Source organism: Eleutherodactylus coqui, chromosome 5 (assembly GCF_035609145.1).
Source record: "Eleutherodactylus coqui strain aEleCoq1 chromosome 5, aEleCoq1.hap1, whole genome shotgun sequence".
Classification (NCBI taxonomy): domain Eukaryota; kingdom Metazoa; phylum Chordata; class Amphibia; order Anura; family Eleutherodactylidae; genus Eleutherodactylus; species Eleutherodactylus coqui.
Genome location: NC_089841.1, coordinates 247328296 through 247348185, shown reverse-complemented (window position 1 = coordinate 247348185; position 19890 = coordinate 247328296). Strand labels below are relative to the sequence as shown.

At 43.7% G+C, this 19890-nt stretch overlaps 1 protein-coding gene across 6 annotated transcripts in view; it reads left to right on the top strand.

Annotated features, from left to right (window-relative positions):
- The window catches only part of PALM2AKAP2 (PALM2 and AKAP2 fusion), a 251641-nt gene extending 232036 nt beyond the window's left edge, over nt 1-19605 (top strand). For 5 of the 6 annotated variants that reach the window (XM_066604444.1, XM_066604442.1, XM_066604448.1 and 2 more), the window contains 2 exons: nt 9680-9858; nt 17721-19605. In XM_066604444.1, the coding sequence (XP_066460541.1) occupies nt 9680-9858; nt 17721-17813 (272 nt within the window). In that variant the 3' untranslated portion in view covers nt 17814-19605. The remainder of the gene's footprint in view (nt 1-9679; nt 9859-17720) is intronic. The other variant, XM_066604443.1, reaches the window with a different exon arrangement.
- The last annotated feature ends 285 nt before the right edge of the window (nt 19606-19890 follow it).

Sequence of the window (19890 nt, the reverse complement as noted above, 5' to 3'; positions counted from 1 at the left end):
AGGAACTCGTCACATTCTCAGCAATCTATATAAAATAAGTATTATCTGAAAGGGCCTTATATTTGTATGGGTGGAGGATGCCTTTACAATATTGTCATGTGGATGTCATATTGTAGCCGGTGTTTATGATCAGGACTCATGTAGGAAGTTATTAAATATATTGTATTTGTCATTTCTTTGACCTGAAGTGACATGACTTGGGATGATTACATTAGGTTAGTTTGACGTTCGGAGGTTCTGTTGCATCAGAAATAGCGCTGCATGCTATTGAAACTGGAATTTTCTGAATGCATGCGGAATTTCGCGGATCGACAGTGTGGGTGGCGATCACGGATTCCACAGTGCAAATCTGGTCATGTGAGACTGGCCTGAGATGGAATGTGTCCGCTGGTTGAAGGGTTGGATGTTTACGCCACTCAACAATATATACATCTCTTGCTTTCTTCCATGTTTTTTTAAGAGGTATTCCCAAAATGTACTTTTATCATCTATCTGTAGGATGAGTGATAAAAGCCTAATCGGTAGGGTAAGACCCCACTGATCCCGAGAACTGGGGTACGCCTCTTATCGTCAGTGTGGGATCACTGCACCTCCCACAGTGAGGAGGAGACTGAATGTAAGAGTTGCCAAGCATTCATGGTTCCACTACATTCATTTTAGTGGGGCTGACGGAAATAGCTGAGTACAGACGTTCGGCTTTTCCTAAAGAGGAGAGGGGGACATAAGCCCCTTATTCTTGGGATCAGCGGGGGTCTCAGCGGTAAGACCACCACTAATTAGACTTTTATCACCTATCCTATAGGTGATAGCAGTGGTGCAGGAAACAGCGGGGAGGGAGGAGTATATGGAGACCTAGGGATGAGCTCCTCAATCCTGCCTTTATTGTGAAGTGGCACACTACTCCCACTGCTGGTGTGATGGTCTGGGGAAGGGGGGTCATCGCATACAACAGTTGGTCACCCCTAGTAGTGGTACGATGGACAATGACGGCTCAGTGATATGTTCAGGACATCCTGCAGCCACATGTGTTCTTCTCATGGCGGCTTCCAAGAGGCAGCAGGATAATGCTCGGCCGCACATATAATGGGGTCACAAGAATGTGCCCACAACATTGTCACACTTCTGGGGCTGCTCGGTCGCCAGATTTATCGCCAATAGAACATGTATGGGAACATCTGGGACACCCTTTTTTAACAGCCTATGAGCTTACACAATCTAGAGGCTCAGTTACAATAAATATGGATCAACATACCATACAATATGTGGTACAACAGGGTACTAGAGCCTCCATGCCCACCCATATTACATCTTGCATCCAAGCTGGAGGCAGTAAAAAAGGGTACTAGAGTCCCCATGCCTCCCGTATCACATCTTGTATCCATGCTAGAGGCGGTACAACAGGGTACTAGAGTCCCCATGCCTCCCGTATCACATCTTGTATCCATGCAAAGGCAGTAGAACAGGGTACTAGAGGCCCCATGCCTCCCGTATCACATCTTGTATCCATGCAAAGGCAGTAGAACAGGGTACTAGAGCCTCCATGCCTCCCATATTACATCTTATATACAAGCTAGAGGCGGTACAACAGGGTACTAGAGTCCCCATTGCTTCCGTATCACATCTTGTATCCATGCTAGAGGCGGTACAACAGGGTACTAGAGTCCCCATTGCTTCCGTATCACATCTTGTATCCATGCAAAGGCAGTACAACAGGGTTCTAGAGTCTCCATGCCTCCCATATTACATCTTATATCCAAGCTAGAGGCGGTACAACAGGGTACTAGAGTCCCCATGCCTCCCGTATCACATCTTGTATCCATGCTAGAGGCGGTACAACAGGGTACTAGAGTCCCCATGCCTCCCGTATCACATCTTGTATCCATGCAAAGGCAGTACAACAGGGTTCTAGAGTCTCCATGCCTCCCATATTACATCTTATATCCCAGCTAGAGGCGGTACAACAGGGTACTAGAGCCTCTATCCCGCCCATATTACATCTTGTATTCAATCTAGAGGTGGTACAACAAGGTACTAGAGTCCCCGTGCCCGCATGCATCACATCTTGTATCCAAGCTAGAGGCGGTACAACAGGGTACTAGAGCCTCCATGCCACCTTTATCACATCTTGTATCCAAGCTGGAGGCAGTAAAACAGAGTACTAGAGTCCCCATGCCACCCGTATCAAATCTTGTATCCAAGCTAGAGGTGGTACAACAGGGTACTAGAGTCTCCATGCCTGTCCGTATCACATCTTGTATCCAAGCTGGAGGCACTACAACAGGATACTAGAGTCCCCATGCCTCCCATATTACATCTTATATCTAAGCTAGAGGCGGTACAACAGGGTACTAGAGCCTCTATTCCGCCCATATTACATCCTGTATCTAATCTAGAGGTGGTACAACAAGGTACTAGAGTCCCCGTGCCCGCATGCATCACATCTTGTATCCAAGCTAGAGGCGGTACAACAGGGTACTAGAGCCTCCATACTCGCCTGTATCACATCTTGTATCCAAGCTAGAGGTGGTACAACAGGGCACTAGAGCCTCCATGCTTGTATCCAAGCTAGAGGCGGTACAACAGGGTACTAGAGTCCCCGTGCTGCCTGTATCACATCTTGTATCCAAGCTCAGTTTTCCGCAATAAATTCTTTTATTGCTCTGATATTGTAATCACTTATTTCCACTTTACAATCACACAGACGAAGCTTCACTCCATCCGACAACTTCTTCTCTAGGGGAGGGATTGGTTTGACAATGTGTGTTCCTATAGGTGCAGTATTATGGATCTGTAGTTTGGCTCATGTAAGATTGTTTAGTTTAACATACCGGCTCAACTAAGGGGAATCCTATGTTTCCTGGCTGTGATTCCTAAATTTCCTAAATCCTCATTCTAGAGACATGCTGATGTTCCTCATGGCTGGTTGATCCGGCTGTATTTTACACTCTGCCATCCTCTGGCTGGGCATATGCCATCTGTTGGAAATTGCAAACCAATTAGCTCACTGGGAAATAGTGCACAAAACAAACGCATGTTCTGTACATAAGTATTGTCAGCTAAAGCTCCTCTCAATAGAGGCTTTTCTACAAAGCTCCAGCGATAAGCTCACATTGAACTAATGTGCGGGGGAAAAACAGCCATCAACAAAATAGAAGGCGGCCTTCCAGTGCCAAGTCTGTTCTCTACGAGTGCGGTTAATCTAGGATTATTGTTCATTAATACTGGCAGCTTCGTCGTGGCAAGGAATACCTCGGCCGCAGTAAATAATAACAGGCTTTACTAGGAGTGAGTAATCATTTACTAGGAGGATTTAGGAAACTGCTATTTATGAAAGGTAAGACCCCATATCCTAGGTCAGCACTTCTCAACTGCAGTCCTCAAGTCCCCCAACAGGCCGTGATTTAAGGATATCCTATAGAACAGGGGTGTCAGACTCACCGAGGGCCACCTCAACCTTATGGCCGCCGTCATAGTAAGGGCTCGTTCACATATCACACACACAATTCATTTGCACGTAATACATAGTTAATAGTACCCATTGATTTCACCCATAGTGGCCGCAGCAGTAAGTGACCCCCGTAGTGGCCACAGTGTTAAGTGACGCCATAGTGGCCGCAATAGTAAAAGTGACCCTCAGAGTAGTCACAGACTGCTGCCTGTCCAGGGGTCAATAGCAATTCCCCTACTAGCCTCTGGCCAAGCAGCATCCCTACAGGCTTTACACTCACCTTGCCTGCAGTCCAGGTCTGGTGGCAGTCGCTGTTGAGCCTATGAGCGCTGACCTTTCACCTCGGGGCAGGCGTCAGTGGTCAGGAGAGGTCAGCAGACACAGACTATGTACTGCGCCGCTGGAGCGGAGTTGCAAGGGGGGGGGGGGGGGGAGCAGAATGCATTTAAAGGGGATATCCAGGCAGCAGCTGCTGGAATACATTGGGGTCGGAGCAGAAGCACTGCTCCGAGTCCTGTGTGGTGGCCGGCGCTCATAATTGCAAGCGCAGCTCTGAATGAAATCAATGGGAGCTGCACTTGTAATTGCAGCCTGGGATCGTATTGATTTCAATGAGAGCTTCACCTGCAATTACTAAAACCAGCCGCTACACGGGGTTGGAGCCGCACTTCCACTCTGATCCCAGTGTATCCTGGCGAGCGCTGCTTGGATAACTGCTATAAGGTTTAATACACGGCTGGCAGGACACGTGAAATGAGGCGGCGGGCCGGATTGAGCCCGCAGGCCCAGTGTTTGATGTGCGCTATAGAGAGAACACATGTGGCCATTTCTGAGGCTCAGATGATAATTTCATCACCTGAGGAAATCCTGAAAATCTGACCTGCTGGAGGTTCTTGAGGACTGGAGTTGACTAACGCTGGTGTAGAGGATACACCCTATAAGTGTGGCCCAGTTTGTCAATCCAACGCATCTTTAGGGCCGTCTTCACACCGGGCAGACATACTGTGGAATCTCCGCATCTACAGTACAAGCCCTGTGGAGGAAACCTCTGAAACCTCCATATGCTGCAAAAATATTCTGCAATGAATCCGCCGTGTTTTTGATTAAACGCTGCAGATTTTAAATGCGCCGTACGTGTGTTTATGCTGTGGATTCCAACCCTTGAAATACAAATCCATTTTAGATATCACCGCCACTCCGGTCTTCGATTTATCTTGGCAGCAGCGATTACGTGGGTTGTTTAGTCACATGACTGCTGCAGCCAATAGGAAGCCGGCCAGGATGTCATCAGTGAAGTCCTGTAAACCTGCCTCGGGGCTTTTTCATTAGAAGGCCATGTGACAGGTTTAGGGGACGTCACTGAGTCTTCTCATCCGGTGTCATTACCTATCTGATACCGTGGCGGTAGTCCGGCGCCGTGGTAAGAAAATGGATTTTATATATTTTTGGGATCAGGGGGCCGAAAACTATATAAAAAAATTTTTTTATTTGGAAAACCCTTTTAAGTTACAAATCAACAAAATACATCAGATCTAGTCGTCTTTAGGTGGTTATATTGGTAGCATATAAAGAAAGTTATTGCAGAAGTTTATGAATAATTAAAATTGGATATCCAGAAATAGTATAACTTTACTGTCCTGTATGAAGCTGTGAGAGAACTGATGTGACACAGATTCTAAGACCGGCTTCACACACATGTAATTTCCTGCACACTTGCGCAGGAAAATAGAACATAGGGAACTAATTACACTAATTGGCTATGTCAATGGCTGGGACCGTGTTTTTTTTTTTGTGTGCACAAATGTACATGATTAGTGCGTACAAAACGTACAGTAAGAAATGCAGAGATGCAGTCCCAATATGGACTGTAGGCACTAAGTACTCGCCTGTACAAGTGAGGAAGACAGGACTGCAAAACTTGGTGAAGTATTCTGTATTGCTGTGGAGGTCTTATCACTTCTTCACTAACTGAACTCCACTGATCCTGGGGAGCCACATCGTGCAGATACAGTAATATCAGACTTTACTTATGGACTGCTGATGGGTGAGGCATCCCAAACTTCTCTATTCATTATGGGTACTCAAGGCTAGCATATAGCCGTGAGTTATCCTTATCTGTTTCTTAAAGTGATAAGGCCTTTTTAAATGGAAGCCAACCAAAAAGTGCAACTGATATTGTTATAGAAAATCACTGAGAGCGGCCATACTTACTGATATGCTGATACAAGATACAACGTGCAGGTGTAGAACCACATCCCTCAGCATGCAGACTGCCAATTTGCAATATGGAGGAGCGTTACACAAGGGCACAATACTGATGAACAACCACTCACATATCTACCACATACTGGAGGGATTGGCTGCTTAGTATTATACCTGCACATGGATAAGGCATACAAAGGAAGCCGGACCAACTGATACATGTGATGCACCATGTAGGCTTACAGCGTATTAAAGATGCCACCTACAATTTAGCCCAGCGGGTTGTCCAGCACCTCCAGAGGGAACCACACTGGCACTACCACCCTGGGCTCCTCCAGCATGTAAAGCCAGACTGATTGCTGAAAAATTACCAATAAGTACGGGTATTGAGTCAATATTTGGGCCAAAATGCGGAAGCCTGCAAGCGTACGTCAAGGTCCTCATCCTCCTGCGGGTCCCTACACTAGCATCACAAACAAATAATATTTGCTTGTTATATTGTGAGAAGCAGACTGCCGTATATTCTCTCTGCCGCTTCAGAAGCTTTGTCTGCTTTAGTACGCTTTAAAGTTTTATTACACTACCCTTGAGAGTTGTACAGTCAGACAGGGTGGACCAGAGGCCATGCAGCCCTGTATACAGAGTATACTACTGCCCTCCACTGACAGCTCGACAGGAGGAATACTGTGGTCCATAGATGTTTGTATGTGTAGGGTGACACCTAGTGGTCATTTATTATATAGCTGCACAAAAGTGCTTTCCTTTAGAAGAGAAAAAACTGAAAACATTGAAGCACATTTTCTCCATTAAAGATGACTGCGCATTATTTCCATCGCACTTTACGTTCAGGACACGGCACTTTATTAATCTAATTGGAGAATGCTTTTGCTATGCATAGCCTATTTGAATGGACTCCGCTATGTGTAGATGACATTGCTGGTTGGTCATGCGTTGGTTTACAGGATTATAACTTTCCCAGTTTAACATTTATTTTGTCTGTGCTGGAGGCTCTAGTACCCTGTTGTATGCCCTATAGCTTGGATACAAGATGTAATACAGGTGGCATGGAGGCTCTAGTACCCTGTTGTACCGCCTCTAGCTTGGATACAAGATGTGATACAGGTGGCAGGGAGGCTCTAGTACCCTGCTTTACCACCTCTAGCTTGGGTGTAAGATGTGATACAGTCAGGCATGGAGGCTCTAGTACCCTGTTGTACCACCTCTAGCTTGGAGGATAGAAGGTGTAATACAGGTGGGCATGGAGGCTCTAGTACCCTGTCTTACCACCTCTAGCTTGGATGCAAGATGTTATACGGGCGGGCATGGAGGCTCTATTACCGTGATGTACCCCCTGTAGCTTGGATACAAGATGTGATAGAGTAGCGTCCAGTTTTGTGGTTCATGATTCTACTGCAAACAGAGGCGACGGTGGGTGTCAGAGGCCGTACATGTAATGGACTCTACAAGACCAAATGTCTTCAGCCAAATGGTTGGGCCAGACACAGGGGTCTGTAACGATGGCGCCACCTGTCAGATGGTGGACAACTAAACGATTGCAGCTGCTCTTGTTTAGTGAATGTTCAGTGGATCCTCTCTTCTGGTGGTCTGTAGGGGGCGTCCAGAGCCCGGTCACCTTGTGTGCCCTCACACATCCACTGGTCCCAACACCCCCTAACAGTCTGGTCAGACCCTCCTCTCTTCTGGTGGTCTGTAGGGGGCGTCCTGAGCCCGGTCACCTTGTGTGCCCTCCCACATCCACTGGTTGCAAGACCTCCTAACAGTCCGGTCAGACGCTCCTCTCTACTGGTGGTCTGTAGGGCATCCTGAGCCTGGTCACCTTGTGTGCCCTCACACATCCACTGGTCCCAACACCTCCTAACAGTCTGGTCAGACGCTCCTCTCTACTGTTGGTCTGTAGGGAGCGTTCGGAGCCCAGTCACCTTGTGTGCCCTCACACATCCACTGGTCCCAACACCTCCTAACAGTCTGGTCAGATGCTCCTCTCTACTGGTGGTCTGTAGGGGGCGTCCAGAGCCCAGTCACCTTGTGTGCCCTCACACATCCTCTGGTCCCAACACTCCCTAACAGTCTGGTTAGAACGGCCCGTGGGGGACAATTCATCGATACGACTATCCAGCTTCTCACATCCCAATAATGCGCCCCTCTCAGACTCTGGTAACGGGGTGACATCTCTTCTCTGCGTTGTAGAGGCGTCTAGTGGCCAACAAGCTCTACACAATCGGAAGAAGAGGTCACTACACACAAGGAGCCTCCGAGAGCCTCTTATAGGCCAAGAGGGGGGGGGGGGGGACACTTCTAGGGTCTCTGGTAACAGGCCGTCCATCTAATCACTGCAACTCTCATCATTTGTATATCTGCCCGAGATGGCACTGCATGCCAAGCTTTACAGCAAAACAACTTCTTCTAGGGGCGCGATTTTTTATTTTTTTTTGGCAAAGAGTGTAACACATTCTAGGACTAATTTGTTACTGCTATGATAAAAGTAATAGCAGCAGAGTTCATATCAGCGGTAGCTCGGGCTGCCATCCAGATCATTCTTTACCCTACAAGAATATTTTACATTCCTTTCTATGAGCATCCAGTGAGCAAAAATATATTTATTATCTGGTGTTTATCAGCTGCAAATACTTCAAATTAACACTATATTGGTTGAGGGAAACTTGAAGGTGAAGCCACACGAAGTGGCCGGCCGCAGAAGAGCAAACCCGAGCCACCTTTCCTGCCGCTAGTCAATGCATGTGTGTGGAGTGTCGGCACCGTATGCTTCGCTCTGAGTGCCTATATATATATATATATATATATATATATATATATATATCCAGTGCATGGATCCTTGGGTTCTACCCTCCCACAAACAATATTCTCCATTGGTCCGTTCAGACTTAAGATGCTACAAGAGAATACTACACTTTCTTAGTGTATAAAGTAGGAGTAGGGATTGTCTAGCTACTGGACAGCCCTCTTGAATAGAGCTGTCTGGGGTAAGATACTAAACCGAGCTATACTCACCCCTCAGCCAATGAGAGGCTGCAGCGTCACCACTCCACTCATTATCCTGACATTGGCGCTCACATCCTGACCGCCATGATACCAGGGAATTCGGAGTGGGACATTGCAGCCTCTGATTGAGGGGACGAACTATAGTAGCAGCTTTCACAAAAAATGTCAGGACTGCAGTGTTGCGATGCTGCAAGCAGCCATGTTTTCCTAATCTTGTACAACCTCTTTAGATCAAACAATTTGTTTACTGAGAATTAGATGTTTGATATACTATGCACTATATTTAACAGAACCAGCAGCAACTTAATTGGCCAATGGCTTTTAAAACAACTTGTGCTTATGTGATAGCCAATGTAGTAACTACAGTAGCCAAAGTATAAATCACTTTACCTAAAATTATGTTTTTGTATGGAGAGTTCCTTTAAATTGCTGGCCACTGGGGGTCGCTCTTCCTTCCAATTTTCTGTCCAATGCTGTTGTTGCATACAGTCCGTCTCTAGTAAGAAATATAACAAGATGTATAACAGAAAATGGAGGGCTGTTGTCCCATGGTACCCACAGAAATCTAGAGGACAATGAGGTGGAGGCAGAGAAAAGCGGAGCGACTCATACAGATGTGCAGCTAATAGCTAGTGTTTACTGTCTTGCAGCTACTGATATCACATCTACACTGCTCCTATCTGCTGTACAATGTCTTTCATTACACTTTTTTATTATGAGTGTGTGCTACAAAGAGATAGGAAAGAAGATGTTCTAGTTTTCCATGTGCACACTGATGGAGACTTCATAGCAGCTAGTCTCCACCCACCAGCATAGAGCAAGCTGAAAATTAGAGATGTAGCCTGCAAAAAGGGGTAGACTCGTGAAAAATGCAATATACATGCCATGGGCAGAGATAGTGTTATTTCTCGTTTACGCACTTCATCTTAACTTGAAACGTCACCTTAAATGACAGGTAAGCTTTAATATCTGATCCATATAACACTCCTGTGACTTTTATCTTTTCAGGTAAAATAGAGAAAGTAAAATCTCCATCTTCACCAAGAGCAGAAAACTTCCCTGTACTAAGTGATCCTCAGCTAGAAGATCCAACAGGATCCCAACGTCCAAAAAATCTCATGCAAACACTTATGGATGATTATGAGAGCCATAAAAGTAAGAGACGTGACCGAGTGGATGATTCTAGTGTAAGTTGTCTTTCTCTTTATGCTTTTGTGCATCTTTGCTACATATCTCCATAACACATGCTAATCTTCATGTAATCTTCTGTCTACTTAGACCAAATAATGCAATACTACTTACATTGTAAGCATTCATGTTCTATTTGATCCTTCAACTAGTGCAGGGGGGGCATTTACTATTTAAGCATGAGTCTGCCGTACATATTATGTCCTTAAAGGTCAAATATACATAAGGTAACCAAGAGTAGGGATATGGGGAATCTGACCCTAACCTACGAATTCGAGGAGACCCTACCTAAAAGCGGAGCACTCGCGCTGATTAGGGCAACCCCACATCCGAAACCTGTGGTGACCGCTGACTTTCCCCAGTTGGTAACAGGGATTGCGGCTAAATTAGATGTTACACAAGCATAGGAAAAGTTAGATGTTCCACGAGTATATAAACCACCAATATACAGAATATAAGATGTAACCACGCCCCAAATAAAATAAATTACCCGTCAGACTTACCTAAATAGAGACACAGGACCAAACCAAGCTGCTGAGTTGACTAGAAGCTCCTTCAGACAGGGAGTATAACCCTTGTCCTCTGTGAGGAGGAGATGTTCAAGCTAAAGCTGATTGGCTGACTGGAATACACGCCTCCAAGCCAACCAACCAATCCACTCACCAGCAGAGAAGTGACCCCCATTGGCATCCAGTGCCGAAATAAAATGGCATTCACCAGTGTGAGGATCACGTGGACGAGGACTGACACCATAATGTCATCCCCGTCCCTATTCTCCGACATTGCTGGCGAGCTGTGACATAAAGTTTAGGGACTAAATTAAAAAATGCAGGTACTACATTTTCCTAAAATGCATTTTATTAACCCAGATCAAGTGTATTATGATTACATTGGTGGTAAAGCCCCCATGACTTTGATGCCTTGGGCTCGGCTAACTTTCAGTCTACCCCTCTTCTAATGTTACATCTTTAGCAATGTTTCTATGGCTAGAGCTGTTTTGTATGTTTTAGCCCACATTCACAGACCTGCTTCTACATACATTGATGAGCATGTGTGTTGTTGGCCCACTACGCACTGATATCACGCCAATGTATTGTCCATGACAACCATGCATTCCAACAACTCCAAGTGTAGACTATGGTGGAGACCCCACACCTGCAATACTGTTCTAACACTTTTTCGTTCATTGCTTGCATCTCATCTTCCTACTTTCTACCTCATTTACACCCTAAGCACAACTCTAGTCCATCATCATCATCATCATCTACATGTTCCACGGGGCCACTAAAATATTTGCAAATAATAGAAAAGGAAAAAATAATACAGCATATAGATAATAGTGATGTTCAATAGATAGAACCTTACAGCTGAAATGTTCTAACATTTCATTTCCCATTGCCTGCATGGCACCAAAGATTAAACAGATTTCTATCAGATTAAAGGTAGTTGGCGAATTGGTTACTATGAGCTATCCTAACACTTTTATCTTGCTGTATCTTTTGCCCTTTGTCTTCAACCTGCCTCATTAAAGCACCGTATGGCGGCACACAAAGTCATTTTTCTGTGTGGCATCATACAGGCCATGAGTCCTTAGACTGGAATTCCTTGCATAACACTGACTCAAAAGAGAACAAAGTTTTCCAAGTCTCGCATACTTTGCACTTCACAAGCCTCATGAAAAGACCAAACCTTACAATAGTCTTTATTTATGCACATTTGTTTTTTCGCTATATGGCATTCTATAAAGACTAAGATGACAATGTATGTATAGTACAAGGTGATTCAAAAGTCAGGGCCACCAGAAAAGAGATACAAGTAGGAAACTTTGTAGAAAACATTTTGTCTGTGGTGGTGCCTGTAAGCCTTCTTGGTGGCAGTCATCTTGGATTCAGCCCAAGAAACTTTGATGGAAAGGGGGTCGTGACATACGTGATTTAAGGGTAGAATGTCTTCAGAAATTAGTAGGTGCAGTCACTTTTACAATACTTGTAAACATTTTCAAGTTATGGATGATGTCATGTTGAGTAATAATAAAGTTTTCATGTTGAATTATGGGGTATGGAAAACACTTATTGCATGTCTTTTAGGTACTAGAAGATGACGTTAATAATCCAATACAGAATTGAGATCATTCTGATGGTTGGTAACAGAAGTTCCCATGAGGTAGCCAAAGCCTCAGGAAACTGATTCAGAAGTTCAGGGAAACCGGTAGTGTCCAGGACAAGCGGAGAACTGGTCGTCTAAGTTGTTTCCCATCCCCTTTTCAATAGCTGTGCTAGCTGTATTCATGAAGAGTCCACAAGCACCAAAAGTCACTACCAGCTTCCTTGCACTTCTGAATCAGTTTCTTGACAGTTCTTGCAGTCACTGGCTGTCTTCCTGGGTGTTCTTGGTTGAAAACCTCGGCCACACCAAGTTAATTTCTATGACCGACTATCAGAATTATGTAAATTCTTTATTGAATCGTTAATGGTATCTGAAAAGACATGTGATTCGTGTTTTCCATACCACATAATTCAACGTAACAATTTTATTAATACTTAACATGACATCAGCTATAACTCAAAAATGGTTTCAGATATTAAAAAACTGACTGCAACAATCAATTTCTGATGAAATTCTACCCTTAAATCATGTATCCCATGATCCCTTTTCTAGTGACATTACTTGGACCGAATCTAAGACTTTTTGCCAGCAAGATGGCAAAAAGTTTTCCACCACCCATTTAAGTGTTCCACTAAGTCTCCTACTTGTATCTTTTTTTGTTCAGAAGATATTCCAGGTGGCCCTGACTTTTGAATCACCCTGTATATTTCTGCACATTCTAAAAAGGTCTTGGATGCTTTAGAGTACCTCTACACTGAGCAACTAATGTTCAGATAGACGCTCAGAAACGTCGTTGAAGAATGCAAATGGCACAGCCCACTTATTGTTCAGTAGTTGTTTGCTGACCTATCGTTTTTTAGAGGAATGAAGCGACTAGCGAGAGAATCATCGCTCATCACCCTGTTGATGGCCGTGTTTACATTTACTGTAAAGGAACCTTTACTGTCCTATATACAGTATGTTATACAATAAGGACATTTTTTCATAGCTTGAGTTATGGTTGAACTTTAAATGGTGGTTTTATTCTTTAGAGCATCATTTACTCCCACTCCATGATAGTAGACCGGAGTGCTATAAAAGTCAGGTGATAAGTCACTAGAACAGTTGCCAAACACAATGGAGAGGACTGTTGTTATACAACTTTCTGTACTAACCAATCCATGTGCTGCTTGTACTGTATCTTGTCTGTCAGTGTCTAGTGGACTAATTCTCCTCTTTTCCTTCTCTCTCACCAGTACACCTGTAAATTACTGTCTTACAGAGTCACTACTGAGGTACCTGTGACCTGACTGTATTCCCACCATTGCATGCCTACTCCTCAGTGCATGGTTCAGTTGTCATTATGTTTGTGCTGTCTGTGTCATTTATCACTGTTTATAGGTCTGTGAGAACTGTTTAAGCAGTTTGTAAGGATTATATGTGATATATACACACACAATGTGTACTGAACTGTTGGTGCAGACCAGGCTCAGCTCCCCAAAGGAGAACCTCCACTTCAATGTTACCAGCTAATATTTATGAGCTCTTAATCTTCTTATCTCAGTTTTTTTTAATTCTACTGTGAAGATTTTGGTTAATATGTAAACTCATAGACCCCAAAAAGTGTGCAAACTAAATTGCTCGTCATGCAGATCTATGAATACATTAAAGCAGTTGTAAGATCTCTGGATAACCTCTTCCCCATGCAGTAAAATGACAAATAGCAATGTAGTCACCTCTTCCCTCTCCCGCTGTGATCCGCTCCGGTGCTCGGTCCTCCGCTCTGAACTCTGTTGACAGCTGCAGTCCCGCCCGCTCTTGTAGCCAATAACAGACCTCAATGATTGAGCGTCCCGAGATCTTACAACTTGGACAACCCCTTCAAGATGACAAAACAACTGTTACTGCCAAGTCCACCATAAACATTTGCGCATGGCAGTTTTATTCAGGATGGTGGGGATACGGTAGCGGCTGCTGATAGACCCGTCTGACAGTGGCAATAAAGAATCACGTATGCTTAAATCCTATATGTTCAACCTTCCCCACCAACATCTGCCAATTCTCTGTGCTGGTGAACCTACTAGCCTTTCCATCCCAGGGTTCCTTCTAAATCACCAAAAATGGCATCTGGGCAGAACCATAGACTTAGAAACCAAAAAGCTCCCCCTTTGACATGGTTCCCTTTGCGACATTTGTGCTGGACAAAATTGCATAGTTGACTGCATCATTCTGTCCAGCTTCAATGCCATAAAGGATGGGAAGCCTCGTCAAAGACCTTATTAGTTCTCGTTTGACTAATGAAAGCCTACGGCTTTCTCCAGGGTCCTGTTTGGATGCTGTTTTTGGTGATTCAGAAGAAACCCCTAGACTAAAAAGCTGAGCAGGCACACTGGCATAGTTTAAAGCCAGCCAAGCGAACAGCAAGCAAATGGGATGAATTTTACGTTCCCTTAGGGTGTGCATTGTATATTAATGATTCTAGTTTAGTTATCAAGAGCTGCTGAGTAATGAAAACTAATGAACTTTATGTAAATGTTAGATAAAATTCAGTTTATGGGTTGGACATTCTTTTTTTTATATATAGTTGCAAAAAAAAGTAAGTGAACCTTTTGGAGTTACCTGGATTTCTGCACTGAATACTAATACACTGTCTGATTGTTATCGAAGTCACTACTATAGACAAACACAATATGACAACATCATAAACAGTTGTATCATTGATGTCTTTTATTGAGCACACATCCACAGAAAAAGTAAGTGAACCTCTGTGTTAATGGATTCTCCAAGAATTAATTGGCAAACAGATGTTTTAAAGGGGTTGTCCCGCGCCGAAATGGTTTTGTTTTTCTTCAATAGCCCCCCCGTTCGGCGCGAGACAAACCCGATGCAGGGGTTAAACAAGAAAACCGCACAGTGCTTACCTGAATCCCCGCGCTCCGGTGACTTCTCACTTACCTGGTGAAGATGGCCGCTGGGATCTTCTCCCTCGGTGGACTGCAGGTCTTCTGTGCGGGCCATTGCCGATTCCAGCCTCCTGATTGGCTGGAATCGGCACGTGATGGGGCGGAGCTACAAGGAGACGCTCTCCGGCACGAGCGGCCCCATTCAGAAAAGAAGAAGACCGGACTGCGCAAGCGCGTCTAATCTGGCGATTAGACGCTGAAAATTAGACGGCACCATGGAGACGAGGACGTTAGCAACGGAACAGGTAAGTGAATAACTTCTGATAACTTCTGTATGGCTCATAATTAATGCACAATGTACATTACAAAGTGCATTAATATGGCCATACAGAAGTGTATAGACCCACTTGCTTTCGCGGGACAACCCCTTTAATTAAGGAGATTAGATTGGAAGTGTGAGTTTCACAGGTGCTTTGCCTATTAAATAAAGTCACAAAGTCTAGGTGCTAACATATCTGTTCTTCTCAAGAAAGACTGGTTAGTGTAAACAATGCCTCAATGCAAATATCTGTCAGCAGGCATATTATAGAGACATGGGAAACAAAAAAGGCTACAAATGCATTGCTAAAGACCTAGGAGAAAAATCAGAGCTGTTGCTATTTTCTCCCGTTATGGACATTTTGTTAAGATCACTCCAAGAGCACAACAGGCAATCTTGGAAGAGGTGAGAAAGAACCAAAAGGGAGCATCAAAAGACCTACAGAAGCTCTATAGAATGCAAAAGCTTTTGTTCACGTGTCCACTATTAGAAAAATGCCACCCAAGAATGGTGTTCATGGAAGAACACCAAGAAGGAAACTACTGCTGTCCAAAAAGACACCACATTGTGCCGCCTCTCAAGGTCACGCAAGGTCACCTGCATGTTCCATAATGTTTCTGGGAAAATGTTCTATGGAAAGATGAGACAAAAGAGGAATTTTTAGCACAAACACACAATACTACATTTGGAGGAAGAAGAACACTGCACACCAACACCTCATCCCAGGCAGGATGAAGAGAGCATCATCGTTCAGGGCTGCTTTGCTGACTTAGAGCCTGGACACCTTCCAGTCATTGAAGGAACAATGCATTCTACAATGTACCAAAACATTTTAGAGGAGAATGTATGGGCAGCAGTGTATGGCCTCAATCTGAAAACACGTCAGATGATGCAACAAGACACTGACCCAAAGTACACAAGTATTTCAACTAGAGCATAGTTTAAAATGAAGATGATTTGTGCTTTGAAATGGCCAAGTCAGAGTCTTGGCTTTAACCCTATGGAGATTCTGTGGCATGGTCTAAAGGGGGCTGTGCATACAAGGCATCCCAGAAATATTGATGAACTGAAACACATTTGCAGGGAAGAATGGTTCAAAATCTTACTTGCAGCAAAAAAAAAACATTTGGTGGAGGTCATTACTATGAAAAGGGGAGCAAGAGATTATTAAATTCAAAGATTCATGTACTTGTTCTCCCTGCACTATGAATGTTTGATCAATGTATTTAATAACTGATTGTGTTTGTATATAATTCTGACTTGGATAACAATTAGACCGCATTTTATTAGTAATCAATGCAAAAATCCAGGTGATTCCTAAAGGCCCATTTACACGTAACTATTATCGCTCAAAATTCATTCAAATGACCGAAAATGAGCGATGATCGTTACATGTAAACGCGGCATCGGGCACTTTTCATTTGAACGATTATTTAAGGTGAATATAAAATCCATCGTTCAGCTACTGAGAGATAAAGCCAAACACATTTATCTCTCAATAGACCACACACTGTTATCTTACACTAGTGGGAGATATCAATGTAATCTGCCAAAACAGTAATGCAGCTGTGTGCACACTTGGGTGTGTGATTGAACACATGCTGGGCTCTGTAAACAGCTCCTGGAGGCCCTCTCACATGCAAATGAAGATGATAAAGTGTTAATGGCCATTAACACTTTATCCGAATAGATTGCTAAAACTTTCAATCTTTCAGTTGTTTGAAATATGATCTTTGCGTGTAAATGGACCTTAAAGGTTTACTTAAGGCCCATTTACACGTAATGATTATCGCTCAAAATTTGTACAAACAACCAAAAATAGTGATAATCGTTACATGTAAACGCAGGCATCATGCACTTTTCATATGAACGATGATTTTAAGGTGAACCTAAAATCCATCATTCCGCTGCAGAGAGATAAAGTATCTCTCAAGAGACCGCATGCTGTGTTCTCCCCGGGAGTCATAAGACTACATCGTATTCTGCTGGCAGCCCCTTCGAGAACAATGCAGCAGTGTGCATACTAGGGCGTGTGATTATTCACATGCTGGGCTCTGCAAACGGTTCATGGAGGCCTTTTTACATGCAAATGAAGATGATAAAGTGTTAATGGACATCAGTGTTCATTAACACTTTATGTAAAAAGATCGCTAAAACTTTAAATCTTTCAATCATTTGAAAGATTATCTTTGCATGTAAATGGGCCTTTACTTTTTCTTGCAGCTCTAGGAGATCAGCATGGGAAACACCTGATTAAATCTGTGAGAAAAAATAATCTACTTTAATTAGCAGATGTGTACAATGGTCTGTCACCGCTAAACCGGCAGGTGCCACCTCACCCACTAGATATTCCTGTAATTATTGCAGGGTTGGGACCTGGTTTGTGATAATATATCGAGTCACGGCTGCTGCAGCGCTTCATGTATTTTCACTGATGCACAAATGTTGACTGGGAATGTAGGTGAATGTCTTTTGTGAACCGCAAATGCTGAAGCTTGATTAAGTAAGTTGTATATAGAAGCGAGAAATAACTGTACGATTCTTCTGATTCCAGGTCCTTGAGGCAGTCCGAGTAAATCGCAGGAAGAGTGCGCTGGCACTACGCTGGGAAGCAGGGATATATGCCAACCGTGAAGAGGACGAATAAGAACTTGTCCATGGAAAATATAAAAACCAAAAACCAATCATTTAACCACATATTTATTGAAGAATAAGCAGCCTCTGCGATCCATATAGAGATAATAAAAATGCATTTATGAGAAAGACTGAAAGAAATGCTTGAACTGATGGGCACCGGCAGCATCGTAAGGTTCGGACTCTCAGGACGTGGATATTCACTGGCATTAGAAAAGGAACGCATTCGGGCTCAGCAAGGATGATGCGCCAAGCCAAACATACCCTGCGATTGCTTCCTACATAAATGCAGCTTTGAATTGCTTTTTGAAATCATATACCCTCTTACCACAGCATGTTGGGAGCGCCGCTACCCTAAAGAAACATCGCCCCTTCTGTGGTCCGCACTGCAAAGTCATGTACATACATTGGACAGCAAACATGTCAAAGTATGTCCCGCCCAGTGACAAAATATTATTTATCTACAGCTTCCTGCACTACATGCCGATAGGACGTCAGTTGGGGAAATGAGACACAAAGCAACCTAGAACCATACTAATATATGTGTGTATCTATATATATCTGTATAGATATATATATATGTAGAGATGCTGCATAATCTGGTTGGTCCATGAAGAAGGCTTACTTAATGCCAAGTTAAGGCTGCCTTCCCACCGGCGTTGGGGTCAGTTCAGGGTTACATCTCTCTGCTCCATATTTAGAGGAGAGAAACCGAAATAAAAAGCTCATGCTCACAAGCGATGCGGAATACGCCCGTGGGAGTACCGCAATTCAAAACTAAAAAGTGCCAGCAGGTGATCATGTTTGTCCGCGGTCTCCATTCCTTGATATCAATGGAGCCCTCCTGCTGTTAAATAGAACCTGCGCAATTTTTTTTTTCCCACTGCAGAAATCTGTGGTAGAAATCCCATGTGTGCATTGGCAGGCAGAAAGCTGTTAGCTTCAATAGAACCTTGCCACTGCGGATTTCCACCGTGGGAAACGCGTGCAAATCTGTCCGTGGGCAATCATGCTAAAGCTTATGTTTTTTTTTTAATTCTTACCTCCCCCCCATTGATTTTAAAAAGCAAAAACGGAAAGCAAACAGAAAAGCTTCCATTTGCTTCTGTTCTGTTAAGTTTCTGTTTTTCGGATGGGCCAGTAGCGCAGTCGGCAGTGTTACTTTTCCATCCAAAAAGCGAAAACCGGACGTACGGTATGGAAGCAGCCTTTATGTTTGCTTAAATCAATAGGGGGAAAAATGATTAATTTTTTTCCTGTTTTATTTCCGTTTCTCTACTCCAAAAACGGAGCAGAAAGCCTGAACTGACCCTAACGCCGGTGTGAGGGCAGCCGGACCTCCAGATATACAGGAATATACAAAAGTGCAACATTGAAAAGTTCATAATTTAAAGCACAACATTATCACAAACTGTGTGCAAGTTCACATTTGTGGCTCTCAGGGATGAAAGGGTTATTTCTTTGAATTTAAAGAAGCATAGCTTTAAGTCAGGACGCACACGGTCGCCGCCCCTTCACCTATGGATAATATATATATTCTTATACACAATTAGGAACCCAGACTGAAGCACCATTGTAGGATAGTTGATCACCGAATTACACAGCGGGTCATTCACATTTGATTTAAATAAGGCATTTGATTGTTTTTAAACTTTTTGTAAAGCTTTGCCGCTGCGGCCGAAGATCCTGCGGATGTGATCTGTGATAGACGTGTTTTCTTGCAGTACGATCGGATGGCTCCAGGCACGTTTCATGAGCTGCAATATTCATTTCATGTATCTATGAATAAAACCAAACAAACCGCTGCTTGAGGATGAGTCTTTCTGCACCCGGTACAATGAGAAGTAGCCGTGGTAGAGATGGTCCCGTTCCGTGTCCATGTATCACATCACCCTCTGCACCACTGCGCTTCATTCAAGCAGAGGAAACGATATTCACCATTATGGACTTTTTACACGGGATAGAATTACGCCGCAGGACGCAGCCAAATCTGAAGTTACGGAATTACGCACCAAAATCTCCGGATTTTGATGCAGAATTGCATCAGGTTTTAATACATTTTCAATGCTGCATCAAAATTTGCAGTAACC